Source organism: Rhipicephalus microplus, chromosome 3, assembly GCF_043290135.1.
Source record: "Rhipicephalus microplus isolate Deutch F79 chromosome 3, USDA_Rmic, whole genome shotgun sequence".
Lineage (NCBI taxonomy): Eukaryota > Metazoa > Arthropoda > Arachnida > Ixodida > Ixodidae > Rhipicephalus > Rhipicephalus microplus.
Window position 1 is genome coordinate 2,485,750 of NC_134702.1, and position 20,645 is coordinate 2,506,394.

Genomic DNA, 20,645 nt, shown 5'->3' on the forward strand with positions numbered 1-20,645 from the left:
CCTGACACCGACAGGGCGCGTGCAGAGACCAGACATTGCGCTGCTGTGCCAGTGGATCGTGAGCGGTGTTTCTGGCCGACATGGTGCGCAAGAGCTTCAAAAAGTGCGCCATCAGCAATTGCTTGGATGGCACTAAAGACGATTGCATCTTCAAGAGCGGCGACGAAGCCTCGAATGGCAGCAGCGACAGCGGCGAGTTGGGCGATGATTGAAGGAACGGCAATCGACGCCGTCAATGTTGCAGCGATCGCTTCGAAATAAAGTTCTTTTGTAAACGAGATTGTGATGTGCTGTGCAATTGTGACTTTTTAAAATAGTTTTTTAAGCTAAGCATGCAAGTTATACGCAAAGATTTTTTTTTTTTTCTGGGGAGTTCACAGTCAAGGGTGCGGCTTATATGCGAAGGCAGGTTATGTGCGAAAAAATACGGTACGCGATATTGGATTCAAGAGAGTTAGCTGGCAGCCTTAATTCGTATAACATAACTTGTTGCTATTGCATTCATAACTTTGCCCTTGCGGTGAAACTGGTGGCGCCATTTATGTCCCCTGTTTTGACAGTTTTGACAGCGCGTTGTTGACACGAAAAAAAAAAATCGGTTCTGGAGAATTCACACTGGAAAATTTTAGTGAAAACGCCAGAGCAGCCGGAAAACCACACCCGTGCTAATCAAAACATTCGTTCTGCCTCACATGCCGCCGCTACCATCGCCGCATGAGAATTTTTTTCATTTCGCCCATTTCCTGAGCATTCAAGTTTGTACTGAGTCCAAGTTATGCATGCAAAGCTCTAAGATGAAACAGTTTTACACCTTTACAAACTCCAGCAGAAATGACACGAGCGGACGCAGTGGCAGGTACGGATTCAGCCAGCAGTGAAAAAGCGAGGTACATTAGGGCATGCCGAATCACTGCTGCTGCACTGCTGGTAGTGCCTACCACCTGACTTGAAGTGAAGCGAGGACTGCACTCTTCTCGTTATAGTATTTTGCTTTTCAGACAGCGATCATCAACAGAGACACGCGCCACCACCAAGATATGTTTCCACTGACCCCTTTAAAACTAACACGCCAAGGATGACACGGCGCCTTTGAAAAAGATAGTTCCTCCTTTCAAAACGTCGACCGGCCAGTTTGAGGCACTTCACCTGTTCATCTTATGATTATCCCACTACGTTGTCTCCATCTGTCGGCTCCCATCAAGATATTGAATCACAGCTTATTTTATACAATGTAGTCCATCTAAAACAACCTTAAAGTTCGTATCATCTTGAAATTTGCATCAACCATAAAAATATCATTGAGATTCTACTGTACTTCCAATCTTCATTGCGCATGGGTTGCACTTGAAACTGTTGCTAAGCTTGATTTGGCATGTCAGTATTGCGTTGTAGGGATCAACAGTGCGACAAATGTCAGTGCTCAACTTGGAAAAAGTATAGCTGTGCTTTGCAGATGGTTTCATGGCCCACTCGTGGCCAAAGAAGCAGAAAGGCTCCTTCTGGAGAAAGGCAAGAATGGCAGCTTTTTGGTTCGGGAAAGTCGAAGCAAGCCAGGTGACTACGTGCTCTCTGTTCGGACTGAAGACAAGGTGACTCACTTCATTGTTCGCTGCCAGGTGAGTCTGACTTTTGAAAAACTTCTTTGGACTATGTGGTGATTTAGACACTGATAGCACATTGGGTGAATGTCGTCTACAAATGGCAATTTGCGTCATTAGATCCAAACTTTGTGTGCTGTAAATAGTCAATTTACGAACCTAATTTTGGTAACTCACTTGAGATATTTTTGTGAGGGGAAGTGACGTGTCATCATGTGGCAGTGATGGCATGTAGCGCCTAATATTTATATGGTCTCAGCTAGGCTATATTATTGAACGCTAAAAACTGTAAGCCACCCTTTCTATAATTTTTTTTAAAATTTGCTACATGACACTGGGCAGTGGCATTGATTTGTTTGTATGTTTTGCCTTTTTTTGGCCCGTTTGGTCATCGCATGCAATCTGACCTTGTGGAAAAAGTACAGTGGTGTAGTGCAGTTGCCATGTCCTGGTCTGTCGAGTTGCTGTCAGCGCGTAGTTGCTGGCTGCGCAAGCAGTGACAACTCTCCAGTGTCTTCAAGGAGAGGGGTGGTGAGGTAATCTGTAAAGGAATGGTCCAGTATGTCTTTGCAAGAACACGCGAAGCTAGCCATTGATGTCAGTGGAAGGGAACGTTGAGCATTTTCAGTTTTAATTTTCGCGATTCTTTTTATGTTTTCATGTACGTTAGGCATCACTCCCCAGTCCTCGCAACTCTTACGTCCTATCACAACACTGTCCGCTCACACACTACCCACACAGGACTGATGTCCGCTGTTGCCACCTCATCCAGGGGGCGCCGCATACCCTCCCATCAATACCGATGGATGTCCTCACAGCTGTCCCCCACTTGAAGCGTGAAACTCCTGCCCTGCCGACCGTGGGGGATAGTATTTGGCGAGTTGGTCAGCATGAGCCTCTCCACAAGCTTTTATAGTCTGCAGGTGGGCGAGCTTGAAGGTATTGGGACTAACACGTCTGTAGATGCGGAATGGTTCATTTCGCTTTGGTGCGAGCTTTGACGAGATGCCCCTTGCAACGTCACTGAGTATGTGGGTTTCACGCAGGACAAGGTTGCCTTCCTCCAATGTCGTGGCTCGCCGTCGCTGATCATAGTGCTGCTTCTGTGCATGCCAAGCATGTTGCTGATGCTGCCGTGCAGCCTCCATGATCTCCGCTAAATGGGACTGAAGTTCTGCTGCGAATGCATGAGAAGCTGATGCAGCCAGCTCGGCATCCTGCTTCTCTCCGGTAGGTTGCCAGAGGGTTCGTAGTTCACGGCCATAGCAAAGGAGGGCTGGGGTGTACCCAGTAGCAACACTTACGGCAGTTCGCATTGCAAAAGCAATCTCGGGAATGTGTTCGTCTCAGTTTTTGTGCTCATTGCAGTACGCTCAAAGGCACTGCTTCAGGGTGCCAATATGCCGTTCGACCATTTGTCCTGCTGGCCTGTAAGGTACAGTGTGGCACTCCGAGATGCTCCATCGCCTCGGGAAGCTCTTCCATACCTTACTAACAAAGGATTTCTCGTCATTGCTAGAAATAGCAATAGGTACCCTATGTCTGCAGATGAATTCTTCCACACGGCTTGCTATCTGCTGTGTTGTTGCTGCACGAAGAGGGAAGAGCTCAATGAACTTGGTGAATTCGTCAACAATGACTAGCAAGTGCTTGTGCCCTGAGGGCTAGTACCGTATATACCAGCATAAGGGCCGCACTTTTTCTTTTTTTGAAAATTTTGCTAGGTGCGGCCCTTACTCGAATCAGGCCGATGACAGCTCACCAAAGGTCTGTATTGTTTATGCAACAGTAGCAGAGTGCAAGAGAGTCACATATTCTTTGAGTGTTCATATATATAGATACGTATGCACATACGGTGAAGGACGGCGGCGACAGCAAAAAAACAGCCTGGACTGTCCATATAATTTCTATTACAATAAAAAGGGGCCAGATCCGTTTTAGCGTTCCTGTCAAAAGAATCTAGCAGCGGCAAAGCTTTGACCCGCGCTGGTGCGGCAGCCAGCTGCGCCGTCCCGTCTGTTCACGTGTGTCCCAGCAAGGCACACGCGAGTTATTTTAACTGAAATAGATCCTGCTAGCTTTGTTGATCCTTTGAGACTCTCACCTTAGTGAAAAACTTTACCCTCGTGTGTTTGGCCACTCCTAGCCACTATATGACCGCAACGCTGATGTAGGTGCTTGCAATTGAGACCCCCCTCTCCCATCCCCTTTTGTTTTTTGCGATGTTTTTTGTTTGTTTGTTCTTAGTTTTTTTAATGTTGCGTACCCCCCCCCCCCCCCCACCACCACCTTGCGAAAATCTCCCGGATTCAGAATCCTTGAACTTGGCAGGTATGCGTGCCAGGAATGTTTTTATTCAGATTCCATTTCGCTGTCACTGACCTCGTTCTCGGAGGAGCTTGCCTCGGCGCCCGCGTCTTCCCAGAGACGGTCATCTTTGGTGCCGTTCATGCAGTTCGAAATGCCTGTTGCCTTGAAGCTTTTTGCAACTACTTCTACTGACATGGCATGCCACGCATTCAAAATCCATTCACACACCTGTTGGAGTGTTGCCCACTTCAGCCGTCCTGTAGGGGTCTTCTCATGGACGCCTCCAGCCATTCATTCAGAGTAACAATGGCGAAATTCCACTTTGAATGGACTGTTAACGCGTACGTCGAGCGGCTGCAGCACACTTGTAGGCCTCCGGGAATAACGGCCTAGTCCGTACGAGTTGTGGCAAGTCGGTTCTTGACGCGGTCAGTCAAGTGGCCCCTGAAAATGTCCAAAACAAGGAGGGCTTTCCGTTGTAACAGCCCTCCAGGTCTATTTGCCCAGACTGTCTTAATCCAGTCAACAACCAGTTCGTCGGACATCCAGCCCATCTCTTGAGCACGTACGACGATTCCCTGAGGGAACTTCCATTTGGGAGAGTCTTCCTTTTAAATACGACACACGGCGGAAGCTTCCTCCCGTCTGCCGTGATGCACATCATCACAGTGCATCTCTGACGTTCTGCACCGGTCGTGCGCACTGACACACTTTTCGCACCTTTCGAATCTACTGTGGTGCTTTCCGGTGCACCGAACCACACCCCGTCGTGGTGGTCTAGTGGCTAAAATACTCGGCTGCTGACCCGCAGGTCACGGGTTCGAATCCCGGCTGTGGCGGCTGCATTTCCGATGGAGGCGGAATTGTTGTAGGCCCGTGTGCTCAGATTTGGGTTCACGTTAAAGAACCCCAGGAGGTCGAAATTTCCGGAGCCCTCCACTACGGCCTCTCTCATAATCATATGGTTGGTTTGGGACGTTAAACTCCACATATGAATCAATCAATGCATCGAACCACACAGGTGTCTGGTCCGCATTACCAATTTGGGACAGGTCGTACTTACGCTCCCTCCTGAGAGCATTCACGAAACGATGCAACTTTATAACATAGTCTTCGTACTCGTGTGGCAGTTTTTGGCAAATCATCGTTCGGCGCCGAATAGAAAGATAGTTACGGTTCACAAACCGTGTAGTCCAGGCCCGAGTTGCCTTGAATTGTGCCTGGGGTATCTCCATGTGGCGGGCTATGTTGAGGGCTTTGACGCGTATCATGTCGGTCGATATGGCGTAGCCGTTCCTTCGTGTGTCGACGACGTAGTTGGGGAGCTCGCTTTCGAGTTGCGGGTACTTGCTCTTTTTCCCGCGAAAGGCCTTTCGGCACGTGTTAGTAGCAGCGAGGGCATCTTTTTGCTTCAGACAGTAACGCACACGCTTCTCATCGACGTCGTACTTCCGTCCAGCTGCCTGCTTCCCTTGCTTCTCGGCATCGTCAATCACTTGCAGTTTTAAATGCTGCAGTGAATGATCTAAGATGCTGGCCCATAGTTCGTCACGTGCGCTGGCTTCTGCAGGGCTCACTACTACCAACAAAGTGATTCTGACGACACCGATCTGAAGTCGTGCTGCCAGGAATGATGCCAAGAAAGAGGCCGCACAAGGCAAATAAGGCGGCGCACTGTCAACAGCATGAAGGAAGGAAAAATGGTAAACTGCGTGGTCGGCGCATTGACGGAAGTAGAATAAAAGCGGAAAAGCTTGCAGTGTCATCTGGCTGTAAATAAACTAACTACACTTTTCTGGCGGTACCGTAATTACTCGAATCTAACGCGCACCTTTTTTCCGGTTAAGCGAGTTCATAAATCGCATGCGCGTTAGAATCGAGTACGAACAAAAAAATTACAGCCAATCTATTGCCATCGGCAAATCTAAAATGGCCGCCCCCTACATGCGTCGGCATGGCGCGTCGTCCATTTCTGCCTATGTGTTTCTCATGTGCGGCACTTCGTGCGTGTGCTGAGGAGTTCGTCATCTAGTAGTGCATTAGCATCGACGGCGTGGAATGGCCGACTCCAAAAACTCGAGTGCACCACGATGCCGCTTTTAAAAGAAAAGCCATCGCGTGTGCGGAAACGGACGGAAATCGGGCCGCATCGCGTTCGTTCGGAGTTCCCGAAACGTGTGTGCGGGACCGGCGGAAACAAAAGCAGAAGATTTTCGACAGCAAAGCTTTACGCAAAGGCTTCAGTGGACCACAGCAGGGTCGGTTTCCGCAAATTAAAGAGCTGCTCGGCGAGTATGTGCTTTAGCAGCGAGCAGCACAGCGGCCCGTGACGGCAGAACTGCTCCAAGTGCGGGCTATGCAATTAGTCTTAGAAAAAGGTCTAATGCGGAGCCAGTTTAAAGCGAGCAGGTGCTGGCTAACTAACTTTATGAAGAGGAAAGGCTTTTCCCTCCGAAGGGGAACATGCATGTGCGAAAAGTTTTGCGGAGGTGTACGATGAAAAGCTTCACAGTTTTCAGAGGTTCGTCCTAAACTTGCGGCGCAACGACTACCTGCTTGGGCAAATCGGGAATGCCGATCAGACGCCTCTTTACTTCGACATGCCTGGCACCACAACCGTCGAGAAGAAGGGGGCGAAGCAAGTTCGCGTGCTGACATCGGTCCACGGTAAAACTACAGTGACGGCAATGCTCTGTTACACGTCAGATGGGCACAAGCTTCGCCCGTACCTCATATTTAAATGGAAGACGCTCCCGAAAGGAGTCGTTTTTTCGAGTGGTATGATCATGCGGGCCAGCGAGAAAAAATGGGTGCGCGTTGCAATCGATGTCTTACGTTTTTTTTTTTTTCGCGGTAGAAATCGGGTGCGCGTTACATTCGAGGGCGCGGTAGAATCGAGTAAATACGGTACTTTTTGAACTTTTTTTTTTTTTGAAATTTCCGCTTTCAAAGTGGGGGGTGCGGCCCTTATATGAGGGCGGCCCTTACAGAAGTATATACTGTAAATAATGGCCCCATCAAGTCAATACTAAGTTCTTCCATTGGTGCAGCAGGCCATTGACTTGCCATGAAACCCTGGAGTTCGCAACGCTGTGCTTTCGTCCTTTGACAGACTGAGCAACCGCAGACATACTTTGATATTGCCACGTTCCATTTCCCAAGTTTTCGTTATCGTCCCAAAACACCACACGATTCTCAGCGCAAACCGCGCCTGCAGTTTTCCAGAAGCTTCCGGACTGTAGTAGATCATTTCGATAAGATCACGCCCACTGTGCGAACGGTACAGATTGTTCTGGAACCTACGCCACCGCCAGCGATAACGCTAGAACATTCGATGGCAAGAGTATAAATGCCGACGCGCTTCGCCACTTGTCAGTAGTTGTTGATCGAAGGCCGACGCTCTGTTCGCCGCTATCAGTCCGAGACTGCTATCTGTGCGAGATTGCTGCTGTAATTGGACTTTCCTTTACCCGGGCACAGGTTCGCCCAAATAAACAGTTAAATCCCAACACGAAGTCTCCTGTCTTCGGCCACGTCACGACCTCGTGACATCTGGTGGAGGTGCTGCTTCGTTCATGTACCGGGCGCCCCCGTCAAGCCGTGAACCCAGCCCACGTCGCGGAGAACACACCGATGCCAACCAGGAGCAGCGAACAAGCCCCCGACAGCAAGGGCTACCACCGGAGTACGGGCTTCTACTAAGGCGCAGAAGACCAAGGCCATGACCGCGACTGCAGCGACAATGACAACCGCAGCGTCCCAGCCCATGATGGTCATGCATCAACCCAGGGAACCACCAATTTTCCATGGGTCATCGTTCGAAGACCCGGAGTCCTGGGTAGAAACATACGACCGTGTGGCCGCCCTCAACCACTGGGACCATGACGAAAAGCTGCGTCGTGTGTTTTTCTATTTGGAAGACATCGCAAGAACCTGGCTCGAAAATCGGGAATCCACGCTCCGAACGTGGGATGTTTACTGCGGCGCATTCTTGCCAACGTTCGCGAGCGTCGCTCGCAAAGAGAGGGCCGCTGCTTTATTAGACACCCGGGTTCAGCTCCCAAATGAAAATGTCGCCATTTTCACAGAAGAAATGACCCGACTATTCCGTCACGCTGACCCAGACATGCCTGAGGAGAAAAAAGTTCGTTTCCTCATGCGAGGGGTCAAACAGGAGCTCTTCGCGGGACTGATGAGAAACCCACCAAAAACCGCCCAAGAATTTGTAGCCGAAGCGACCACTATCGAAAAGACCCTGGATATGCGCACCAGACAGTATAATCGTCGCCTGACCGCAGACTGCGCTGCTGCTCAAGCCAGTAACTCCGGAGACCTGCGTGAAACGATCCGAGCGATCGTGCGGGAAGAGCTGCGCAAGCTGTTGCCTTCGGCGCAGCCTCAAGTGGATTCCATCGCCGACATTGTGCGAGAAGAAGTTCGGCAATCGCTTCAAATTCCCCACGCACCGCTGCCAGAGCCGGAAGCTATGAGCTACGCCGCTGCACTGCGCCACAACGCTCCTCCCCGTCCACGCCAAAACGCCGCCCCATCGCACTTCCGTCGACAGACGCCACCACCCCCACCGACGTCATACCATTCGCCAGCGGTCCAGCGCAGTGCACCGAGGAAGACTGACATCTGGCGCACCCCTGACCATCGCCCGCTCTGCTACCACTGCGGCGAGGCCGGACACACATACCGCCGTTGCCAGTACCGACAGATGGGACTGCGTGGCTTCCCCGTCAATGCACCGCGTCCACAGCCAGGAGAACGACCTCGTGACATCGCCGACTACCTGGCAGGAACTCGGTGGACACCACGAAGCCCTTCGCGTTCGCCGTCGCCCAGCCGCCGCATGTCACCGCACCACCGGCAGTACTCTGGCCCAACGCGGGGCCGGTCTCCTAGCCCGTATCCGGGAAACTAAGGGCAGCAACCGGTGGAGGTGCGGTTGCTGTGCGACGAACTACCGAAGATCCTCCGACGACGACGACGACGCCGCGACGAAGCTTTCCGAACACAACGCCAACCACGCAAAGCCCTGACGGCGAAAGCTCACTTACCGAAGGTGGCCTGACGACGCAACATGGAAGCAGCGGAACAAGCCGACGCAGCCGTGACCCGACGCCACGCCCTAACTGTAATGCGAGACGGCGAACTAGCGACCTCGACATTCTTATCGACGGCCACAGTGTGACCGCTCTCGTCGATACTGGAGCCGACTATTCTGTCATCAGTGGGTCGTTCGCCGCGAAGTTAAAGAAAGTTAGGACAGCTTGGAAAGGCCCTGAAATCCGCACAGCCGGAGGTCATCTCGTAACGCCTGCAGGAATCTGCACAGCGAGAGTCACCATTAACGGCCGTATTTATCCTACAGACTTCGTAGTCCTACAGCGTTGCTCGAGAGATGTCATCCTTGGCATGGACTTCTTATGCCTCCATGGCGCTGTCATCAACCTAAAAACGAAGTCGATAACGTTATCCACAGAAGGAGCACTACCGCCGCGCACGCCGTCAGGACACCATGCCTTGAATGTGCTGGAAGAACAAGTCACCATTCCGCCTCGCTCAAGCGTCATTATTTTAGTCGGCACTCCTAAATCACCTGACTTGGAAGGCGTCATTGAAGGCAGTCAGCACCTGTTGGTCACCCGAAATATTTGCGTCGCAAGAGGAATTGCAGAGCTGCAGGGAGGCAAAGCAACGGTTATGCTCACGAATTTCAGCAATGAGTACAAACATGTGAACAAAGGAACAACGGTCGCATACATCGAAGAAATTGTCGAAGCCACCAGTGCTTTCGCCCTCGCCGACTCTGCGGAACCTGCTCAGAGGAACCAAGCCCCTCCCATAGCTTTTGACGCCAATCCCAGACTTCCGAACGATAAGCAAGAACAGCTCAAGGCCCTGCTCCTGCAATACGAAGATTGCTTTTCGTCGTCATCGAAAATTCGGCAGACCCCAATCACGAAACATCGCATCATAACCGAAGAAAATGCCAGACCACTCCGTCAGAGTCCGTACAGGGTTTCGACGCGAGAACGTGAGGCCATGAAGAGACAAGTTGATGAAATGCTGCGGGATGACATTATCCAGCCGTCCAAGAGCCCATGGGCGTCCCCCGTGGTGTTAGTGAAGAAAAAGGATGGGACCCTACGTTTCTGCGTCGATTATCGCCGCCTGAACAAAATCACAAGAAAGGACGTGTATCCTCTCCCACGAATAGACGACGCACTTGATCGGCTCCATAACGCCAAGTACTTTTCGTCAATGGACCTCAAGACTGGCTATTGGCAAATCGAAGTCGACGAAAGAGACCGAGAGAAGACGGCATTTATAACACCGGACGGCCTCTTCGAGTTTGAGGTGATGCCCTTCGGCCTTTGCTCAGCGCCTGCAACTTTTCAACGCGTTATGGATACAGTACTGGCAGGATTGAAGTGGCAGACTTGCCTTGTGTACTTGGACGACGTCGTCCTGTTTTCCTCGAGTTTCGACGAGCATCTTCGGCGCCTTGAAGCTGTACTTCAAGCCATCAAGACGTCCGGACTCACACTGAAGCCAGAAAAGTGCAGATTTGCGTATGAGGAGCTCTTGTTTCTGGGGCACGTTATCAGCAAGTCTGGAGTTCGTCCCGATCCGCGGAAAACAGCCGCCATCGCCAACTTCCCGCCGCCCACTGACAAGAAGGCCGTGCGCCGATTTCTGGGCCTGTGCGCCTATTATAGGCGGTTCGTGAAAAACTTCGCCCGCATCGCCGATCCTCTCACTAACCTTACCAAGGCCGACGTGGAATTCAAGTGGGAAACGCCACAGGAACATGCTTTCCAGGAGCTTAAACATCGCCTCCAGACGCCTCCGTTACTTGCCCATTTCGACGAATTCGCCGAGACAGAAATACATACTGACGCAAGCAGCGTAGGTCTTGGCGCCGTTCTTGTGCAGAGGGCTGACGGACTTGAAAGGGTTATTGGTTACGCCAGCCGATCGCTATCCAAAGCAGAAGCAAATTATTCCACAACAGAAAAGGAGTGCCTCGCCATCATCTGGGCTACGTCGAAATTTCGCCCCTACCTCTACAGCAGGCCCTTTAAAGTTGTGAGCGACCACCACGCCTTGTGTTGGCTAGCCACCTTTAAAGACCCTTCAGGTCGCCTCGCACGATGGAGCCTGAGACTTCAAGAATATGACATTACTGTCATTTAAAACTCCGGCAAAAAAACACTCCGACGCCGACTGTCTCTCTCGTGCGCCTGTCGACCAACCGCTACCAGACGACCCGGATGACGACTACTTCTTGAGAACGATAACTACAGACGGCTTCGCTGAACGACAGCGGGCCGACCCGGAACTTAAGGCCCTAATAGAATACCTCGAAGGCAGGACCGCCGAAGTCCCGAAGGTATTCAAGCGCGCACTTGCGTCGTTCTTCCTACGAAACGGTCTTCTACAAAAGAAAAACTTTTCACTGCTTCGAGCTAAGTACCTCCTTGTGGTGCCTTCAGCTCTGCGACCAGAAATCCTGCAGGCCCTACACGACGATCCGACGGCAGGGCACCTCGGTGTTTCTCGCACGCTCGCGAGGATACAAGAAAGGTACTACTGGCCACGTCTTACCACCGACGTCACTCGTTATGTCAGGACATGCCGGGACTGTCAGCGACGCAAGACACCGCCGACAAGGCCAGCGGGACTTCTGCAGCCAATTGATCCACCTTGTCGACCTTTCCAGCAGATTGGTATGGACCTACTAGGGCCGTTCCCGACGTCGGCTTTCGGAAACAAGTGGATCGTGGTAGCTACCGACTACCTCACCCGCTACGCCGAGACAAAAGCCCTGCCAAAAGGCAGTGCATCCGAGGTAGCTAAGTTCTTCGTCGAAAATATCGTCCTACGTCACGGCGCTCCAGAGGTCCTTATCACCGACAGAGGAACGGCATTCACTGCCGACTTAACTCAAGCGATCTTGGCATACAGCCAAACAAACCACCGCCGGACGACAGCGTACCACCCACAGACCAACGGCCTCACCGAGCGGCTTAACAAGACGATCGCGGACATGCTGTCAATGTACGTCGATGTCGAACACAAGACATGGGACGCCATTCTTCCGTATGTGACCTTCGCATACAACACGGCGGTGCAGAAGACGACTCAGATATCTCCATACAAATTGGTCTACGGAAGGAGCCCGGCGACGACGCTCGATGCCATGTTACCCAACGTCACCGACGAAGAAAGCCTCGATGTGAGCGAGTACCTTCAACGTGCCGAAGAAGCCCGACAACTTGCGCGTCTCCGTATCAAGAATCAACAGACAATAGACAGCCACCGTTACAACCTTCGACGACGCTTCGTGGAATACCAGCCCGGTGAACGTGTTTGGGTGTGGACGCCGATACGCCGACGTGGACTAAGTGAAAAGCTTCTGCGACGCTACTTCGGACCGTACAGGGTGGTTCGACGTCTCGGCCCACTTAATTACGAGGTTGTCCCCGACGGCATCACGAACTCTCAACGACGCCGATCGCGACCTGAAGTCGTGCATGTCGTGCGCCTCAAGCCGTTTCATGCGCGTTAACAAACTGAAACAGTGTTTTTTTGTATTACTGTTTCATCGTAATTTATTCATTGTACTTTCTTGCATTATTATTGTACCTTCATCTTTAGTTAAAGCATCGGGATGATGCCTTTTTTCAGAGGGGGGCAATGCCACGTTCCATTTCCCAAGTTTTCGTTATCGTCCCAAAACACCACACGATTCTCAGCGCAAACCGCGCCTGCAGTTTTCCAGAAGGTTCCGGACTGTAGTAGATCATTTCGATAAGATCACGCCCACTGTGCGAACGGTACAGATTGTTCTGGAACCTATGCCACCGCCAGCGATAACGCTAGAACATTCGATGGCAAGAGTATAAATGCCGACGCGCTTCGCCACTTGTCAGTAGTTGTTGATCGAAGGCCGACGCTCTGTTCGCCGCTATCAGTTCGAGACTGCTATCTGTCCGAGACTGCTGCTGTAATTGGACTTTTCTTTACCCGGGCACAGGTTCGCCCAAATAAACAGTTAAATCCCAACACGAAGTCTCCTGTCTTCGGCCACGTCACGACCCCGTGACAATATGTCATTGTTCATGCCCAACCACACAAACTTCTCCCTGATGTGCCGCAATGTCTTGAAGAATCCTGCATGGGCACTTGTTGGATGGTCATGGGCCATCTGCAGGACCAAGGAACGAAGATGAGCAGGCAACCAAGCTACTGTACGGTCGCCGCGGCATTGTACCGAAAGTCTTGATGACTCTCAATGGGATGTGGATGCTAGGTCCTCCAGGAGACGAGTTTGGGCAGTGCCTTTCGGCAGAAATTCTCCCTGGATAGTCTTTGTTATGTCACACAAAAGGGCATCACGTTGTTGTTCCTTTGCTAGTTTTTCCGCATTGTTTATAACACGTAGGTCCTCAGTAGTGGTCAGTGGGCAGGTGTCAAAGGTGACAGAGCCTTCGTCAGGGACCAAGTTAAATGGCAAAAGTCTCTCAGGCAGTCTTTGAGCTGCTGTCTTGGAGTCTGGCTCAACAGGTGCACGGCTTAGGGCATCAGCAGGAATGCTGGCCTTTCCACGGCGGTGCTTAATTTTGCCCTGAAACACTTGAAGGCGTAGCACTCAGCGGTGCACACGAGGAGAAGCCTGCTCAGTGGTGAGCATCCAGGCTAATGACGCATGATCACAGTGGACTTCAGATTCTGTGAATTCCAAATAGGGTCAAAGTTTCTCCACAGCCCATACAAGAGCCAAACACTCCTACTCCTGGACTGTGTAATTACGCTCCGAATCCGACAAGCCTCTGCTGATGAATGAAACTGGCTTCAAGATGTCGTCCGGGCGTTGAAGCAGCACTGCTGCTATACCCACACTACTAGCATCTGTTTTAACTATGAATGGTGCATTGACTCTCCTGGAGAAACAACATGACCGAGGAAGGTGAAGGATTGGGTGCACTGTTGCACTTTGGTGGGAATAATTGTGAGTCCTGCATTCTCGATGCGTTGGAGAACTTCATGGACATGTACCAGGTGATCTTCTATTGTTGGAGAGTAGACCATGACATCATCCAAGAATGCCATGGCAAATTCGTGGTTTATGCCCTAAAGAACCTTGTCCATCAAAGCTTGAAATGTGGGTGGGCCTCCCGCCACACCAAATGGTATCCTTGTGAACTCAAAGGTGCCCCTATGACATATGAATGCAGTCTTCTCAACATTTTGTTCTCGTAGTGGAAATTGGAAGAACCTTTGGGATAGGTCAAAGCTTGTGAACCACTGGGCATTACCTAGTTGCTCCAAAAGCCAGTCAGTGCGAGGCATCGGGTACACTGGTACCTTCGTGCAGGAATTCAAGCATCTGTAGTAAACAGCCACACGGTAGCCTCTGAATTTTTTTTCCCACCAGGACTGGTGCACTTGTCCAGGTACTTGTGCTACACCTGATCAGATCTCCTTCCAGCATCTCGTTCATACAGGCATCCGTTATGCGTTGTTTCTTTGGATTGACTGGGCGCAGCTTTGTGTGCACGGGTGTGCTGTCGATGTGTCGATACAGTGCTCAATGAGCGTAGTAAAACCAGGCAACTTTGTGAACAGTGTCTTGTACTTTCCCAACCGGTCCCTGAACTCATACAATACCTCTGCCACTGTCCTGAGCCAGTAATGGTGTTGCATCCCACAACGTCTGGGTGCTGCTCAAACAGACCTACGAGGCAATCAGGATCACCAGCTGGATCTGGGATAACCTTTTTGTTAGGTTCGGCAAAAGGCACAACAAGCTGTGGTTCCATGCGTTACGAGAAGGAGACCGACTCGGAGGGTTAGTCAGAGATGTATTTACAGCCAGTTAAGGGAGCAGCACCAGCCACAGAGATTAGCTCGCGCCTGTCTTCTTCTTCGTCTCCATGCACTGGCACGTAGCATGACCCCCAGCGGCAGAGGCACCGTCCCGGTGCTTTAAAGGTCGTTATCCGACGCATTCTTGTAGGGCTTGATCCGCGATACGTGTACAATATCACTGGACCACACAGCAGATGATGATGGATCGATGGGGCTGCTCTCGTGGGTGACAGGTGTTACTTGACGCAATATACGGTAGGGTCCCGTATAATGAGACAAAAGTTTTTCTGATAGGCCCAGCCGACGATTAGGGGACCAGAGTAAAACGAGGGTACCGGGAGTGAAATGTACATCTCTATGTTCCTCATCGTACCGGCGGCATTGGTTGGTTTGCGACGCCATCAGCCGAGCGCGAGCGAGCTGACGGACACGATCGGCTCGCGCAATTGCGTCGCGGGCATACTCACTGGGGGATGGGGTGTTAGCTGAGATGACTGTGTCCAGATGTAAAGTCGGCTCTCTTCCGTACAATAAGTAGAACGGTGAAAAGCCCGCTGTGTTGGGACGGGATGAATTATACGCGAAAGTTGCGTAGGGTAAGGCAAGGTCCCAGTCTCGGTGGTCGGGCGACACGTACATAGCGAGCATATTTGTTAGAGTACGGTTAAATCGTTCTGTGAGGCCGTTTGTTTGAGGGTTGTTAGTGTGTGTTGCGTGGAACAAGAACGCAGAATGTCGGCGATGACTTGGGATAGAAATGTACGGCCACAGTCTGGGAGGAGTTGTCTCGGAGCACCGTGAATAAATATAACGTCCCGTAACAAGAAGTCAGCAACGTCGGTTGCACAGCTGGTCGGTAGAGCTCGCGTAATAGCGTAGCGAGTAGCGTAGCCTGTAGTCACGGCTATCCATTCATTTGCCCATGTTGATGTGGGAAAAGGACCAAGCAGGTCTAACCCAACACGGTAAAATGGTTCCGCGGTTATGTCGATTGGTTTAAGATGGCCAGCGGGTAGCAGTGACGGTGTTTTACGACGTTGGCATAGGCCGCACGTGGCGACGTATCGGCGTACCGAGCGAGCAAGGCCTGGCCAAAAGAAACGGCGCCGGACGCGCTCGCACGTGCGGGATACGCCAAGGTGTCTTGCCGTGGGAGCGTCGTGAAGTTCAGTGAGAACACAGCGGCGCAAATGCTTAGGCACAACAATGAGAAGGTCAGGCCCGTCTGGCCGGAAATCGCGGCGGTATAGCACACCTTTTTGAATGACAAAGTAGCGGACGGAAGCATCAATTGAGCAGGATTCCATGCAACTGATGATGTCATGCAGCACTGGATCGCGCTTCTGTTCTTCCCTAATGTTAAGGAAGTCGGACACTGGCAAGATAGAGTTCTCTGTGGGCTCGTCAGTGTCCTCAGGATCGTGGATAGGGTAGCGGGAGAGGCAATGGGCATCATGGTGTAGACGGCCCGATTTGTAGACCACTGAATATGAAAACTCTTGCAGGCGCGCAGTCCAGCGACCAAGGCGGCCTGATGGATCTTTCAGAGAGTTGAGCCAGCAGAGCGTGTGGTGGTCGGTAACTACCGAAAATGGGCGTCTGTATAGATAAGGCCGAAATTTCGCTACCGCCCATACAAGAGCCAAGCACTCACGCTCTGTGATCGAATAGTTACGTTCAGGTGTGGATAGGAGGCGGCTGGCGTATGCAATAACGCAATCATGGCTATGTTGTGTCTGAGCCAGCACTGCACCAATGCCATGTCCACTTGCATCTGTACGGATTTCCGTAGGGGCAGCAGGGTTGAAGTGTGCCAGAATCGGAGGAGTAGTGAGAAGAGCGATGAGGGTCGAGGATGCAGAAGCCCCTTCGGAGCCCCATGAAATCGGGACGCCTTTCTTGAGGAGCTGCGTAAGCGGCCTTGCTATGAGTGAGCAAACTTTATTTAACCAGCGGATTGAGGCGTGGGCCTAAGCCGTGCCAGGGGCGGCGAAGAGACCCTGTCTCTCAGCCGCCTCCCGTGCTCGCTGGATGGCCCATATTTGATCTGTCCGATCTGAGCTGATCAGCGCAGCTCTCCACCGCACCCCAAGCTGTTCTGGGGAGACTGCATTGGCGTCCTGTATCTCTGTGCATTCCCATAACATATGCTCCAGGGTGGTGCGTCTCATGCTACATAGTTTACACGAGTCATCTGGGTATAGTTCAGGGTAGATGCGATTTAGGTGCTTCGGGTTGGGAAATGTTCTAGTTTGAAGCCATGTGCGCAAAACTTTTCACGAAGCGTTGGAAGTAGGAACATAGTCCTATAAAGCTGCATACATCCTTCGCAGATTGTGGTACAGGAAAGTTTTTGACGGTGCTGATTTTTGCCGGGTCTGGTTGTACACCGTTGGCGTCTACTAAATGGCCAAAAACTGTGATTTGATGGCGTCCAAAGTCATCATTGTCATCCTCCTAAAAATAGTGTCTCGCGATTATTGCATGAGCTAGATGAAGTTCAGACTGTCAGGCAAATGCAAATCAAATTTGCACCGTAGAAGATCTAAACATCAATATATTGAACTCTACCATAGTCATTGTATCTGATTACCCTTCATTTTTTTTTGAAAATAGGGCTTATATTCGACCATAAATTTCATGACATTGAAAGAGTGCGTACAGACCAGACTTGTGTCTTCCTGTATTGAACACATATAGCATTGTGAGCACCAAATTATTCGTTAAACCTTGCGTGATTAGGCAAAAGTTCTCTGACCACTATTTAATGGCCTGTCGCCTATGTGGACTATGCCGAGCGATGAGGATGCAGAAGGAAAAAATAATAGCAATGAACTAAAAATAGAGATTTTTAATTGTAAAGTATTATATCAATTGATTGCACAATTTGATTGGATGCAGTTAACTGTGGGGTCAAAGTATTCTATGGTCTACGAAACATTTTGTGGGCAGTGACTAAAGTTTGAACGTTCAAGTACATATGTCAAAATAAAAATACAGAAAGCATTTTTCGTAGTTGTTGTAAATGCAGTATCAAACTGCGGCATCATGAGCGAACTGTCATTGCTCATGCGCCAAGCTTCTTCTGATTGTGTTTTTTCTTACCTTTTTCCTTTCCGTTTTTGCTTATACACATGCGTGCAATAAACGTTTTTTGGGTTGTTCGCGGCTGACACAGAATCGTCAACGTCTCCGTTCCTTCAGAGCGGCATCAGACTGACGCCGCTATGTAACAGTGACGACGAGCCAAGAAAGCACACACGCCGTCAAGCAGGAACTTGAAGCTAAGCATTCAGTGACAGCCCTACCGCTGACAACGATGGCCTCCTACATGCTTCCGAACTTCGACGATACCACAGATAAGTGGAAGCCATACCTCATCAAAGTTGAGGTGTATTTTAAAAAACGAATGCTATTTCGGATTGTGCAAAGAAGATGGCACTTCTGGTAGCTCCACTTAGCACATTGACGATACAAATCCTGCTAGGAAGGATAGCAACCGCAAAGCCCAACACCTTGAGGTATGATGACGTAGCCAAGGTGTTAAATGACCACTACAACCTGAAGCCTAATGAAATCGCTGAAAGCTTCCAGTTTTTCAATTGTTGCCAACAGGAGGGGGAATCCATTCAGGATTTTGTCGTCGCAATCCGACGCATCGCAGACAATTGCAATTTCGGAAGCTCTCTGAACAGGCTACTTCATGACCGAATTGTCTGTGGCGTACATTCAAGTGCTGTGCCAAGGCAACTTCTGGCCAAGACAGATTTAACTCTGGAGGACACTGAGTTGATAGCGATGGCCGCTGAAACTGCCGAAAACGACGCCAGGAAAATGTCGGTGGACATACCGCCTGTTCTTAAAGTGGAAGCGAGTCACAAGCTAAGCGCCATGAAGCATGGGTAGTTCAGAGTGATTGGAGTGTAGTAGATGTGGCAGTACTGGGCATGACAGCAATAGCTGCAGATGGAAGAATGCACGATGCTATGCTTGCGGCTTAAGGAGGCGGGCACCTGGCTAAAGCGTGTCGCATTCGCATTGGTAAAGATGTTGCCGCCCGTCGACACGTCCCTCACGCGAAAGCTTTGGCCGTAGAAGAGGCTACTTCAGAAGAAGACACCAGCAATAGTGCTCAAATCTGGACGTTAGCGTCAGCGCGGAAGAATTCGCTTGAGCCGCCGCTAAGACGAATGTTTAGTTTGGGAGGCATGACACAGGTTCACCAGTTTGTGTCATATCACGACAGCTTTTTGAGAAACATCGCAAATGCTGGCCCAGCTTGAAGCCTTCACACGTCAAGCTATCCTGCTACAGTGGAAGGTTGCTGGTGATGGGCGAGCTACAACTTCATGTGAGATACCACGACGTTTCTGTTGACTGCTCTCTTGTGGTTCTAGATTTCCCTGGACCAAGCTTGCGTGGCCGTGACCTGCTCAAACTTCTGGGACAAGCTGGCGCCACAGTACTGCGAGTGGCACAGGAAGGCGAGGTGACGGCTGTTCACGCGGACAACTCCAATGTCAATGCCCTACGCAACACCTATGAGGATGTTTTTTCGGAAACCTTGGGGTTCATCAAGGGAACCCCAGCCAGCCTCCTGCTGAAGGATGACGCTGTTCCCAAATTCTGTAAGGCGAGACTCATTCTATAGGCTTTGTGTGACGCAAGTGTTGCAAGAACTGGACCGGTTAACATCGCTAGGTATATTATCACCAGTCAAGCATTCTAATTGGGCGACACCTATTGTGCCTGTTCTGAAGAAAGATGGCTCGGTCAGAATATGTAGAGACTTTAAAGCTACTCTCAATCCTGCTTGTGCCACAGAGCAGTACCCGCTTCCGGTAATTCAAGATATTTTTGCCTCATTAGGAGGAAGCCAGTTTTTCTGTACTCTCGACTTGTTGGATGCATATAATCAGGTGGTTTTGGATGAGGGCTCTCGGAAGCTTTGCGTTATTAATACTCATAAAGGCCTGTTCTATTACAATAGTTTTCCTTTCGGCATTTCTTTTGTCCCAGCGATCTTTCAAAGAAAAAATGACACGATACTGTCTGGCCTACCTAGTGTTCAGGCTTACTTGGAGGACGTTCTGGCCTCTGAAACAGTGGGCGATTGCGGAGCGAGATTACAAAATGTGGTGGAATGGTTCAGAGAGCACGGCGTGAAGCTCAGGTACGATAAGTGCAAGTTTAGCCAGCCATCGGTCACTTATCTTGGGCATCCTATTGATCAAGCCGGCCTTCACCCAACTGAGAAGAATGTAGAGGCTATCGTAAATGCGCGCAGTCCCGAAAACCTAAATGAGCTGCGTTCGTTTCTTGGAATGATAACATTTTATTCTAAGTTTTTGCCGAACATGTCACACACGTTGTTTTCATAGTACCAACTGTCGGAAAAAACATTCGATAGCAGTGGAAGTCGTCTCAGGAATCTGCATTTCGCAAGGCAAAGTAATGTCTTAAAGATGCTGAGGTATTGGTGCATTTTGTTTCATCGAGACAACTCAAGTTTGAATGCGACGCCTCCGCTCGCCGTGTAGGCGCCATTGCTTTTTCACACAATTGGAGGCACTAACAGGCCAGTCGGATTCCGGTCAAGAACTCTGACAAAAGCGAAAAGGAATTATTCTCATTTAAAACGAGAAGCACTGGCACTGGTTTTTGGAGTTACTAAATTTTGGGATGAGCTCTTAGATCGAGAATTCGCCCTGGTTACCGACCACCAGCCACTTCTGGGACTGCTGCGACCCGACCGCCAGACGCCTGCCATGGCCGCAGCTCGCATCCAACAGTGGGCCGTCTACCTGTGAGGTTACCGCTACAAGCTACAATATGCTCTAGGAAGGCAGCTAC

The 20,645-nt window shown here is 50.5% G+C and overlaps 1 protein-coding gene across 5 annotated transcripts in view; it reads left to right on the forward strand.

The window, feature by feature from the left end:
- LOC119184305 (tyrosine-protein phosphatase non-receptor type 11) overlaps positions 1-20,645 on the forward strand; it is a 167,877-nt gene that overhangs the window by 14,563 nt on the left and 132,669 nt on the right. For all 5 annotated transcript variants that reach the window (XM_075888727.1, XM_037433922.2, XM_037433923.2 and 2 more), the window contains exon 4: positions 1,454-1,616. In XM_075888727.1, the coding sequence (XP_075744842.1) occupies positions 1,454-1,616 (163 nt within the window). The remainder of the gene's footprint in view (positions 1-1,453; positions 1,617-20,645) is intronic.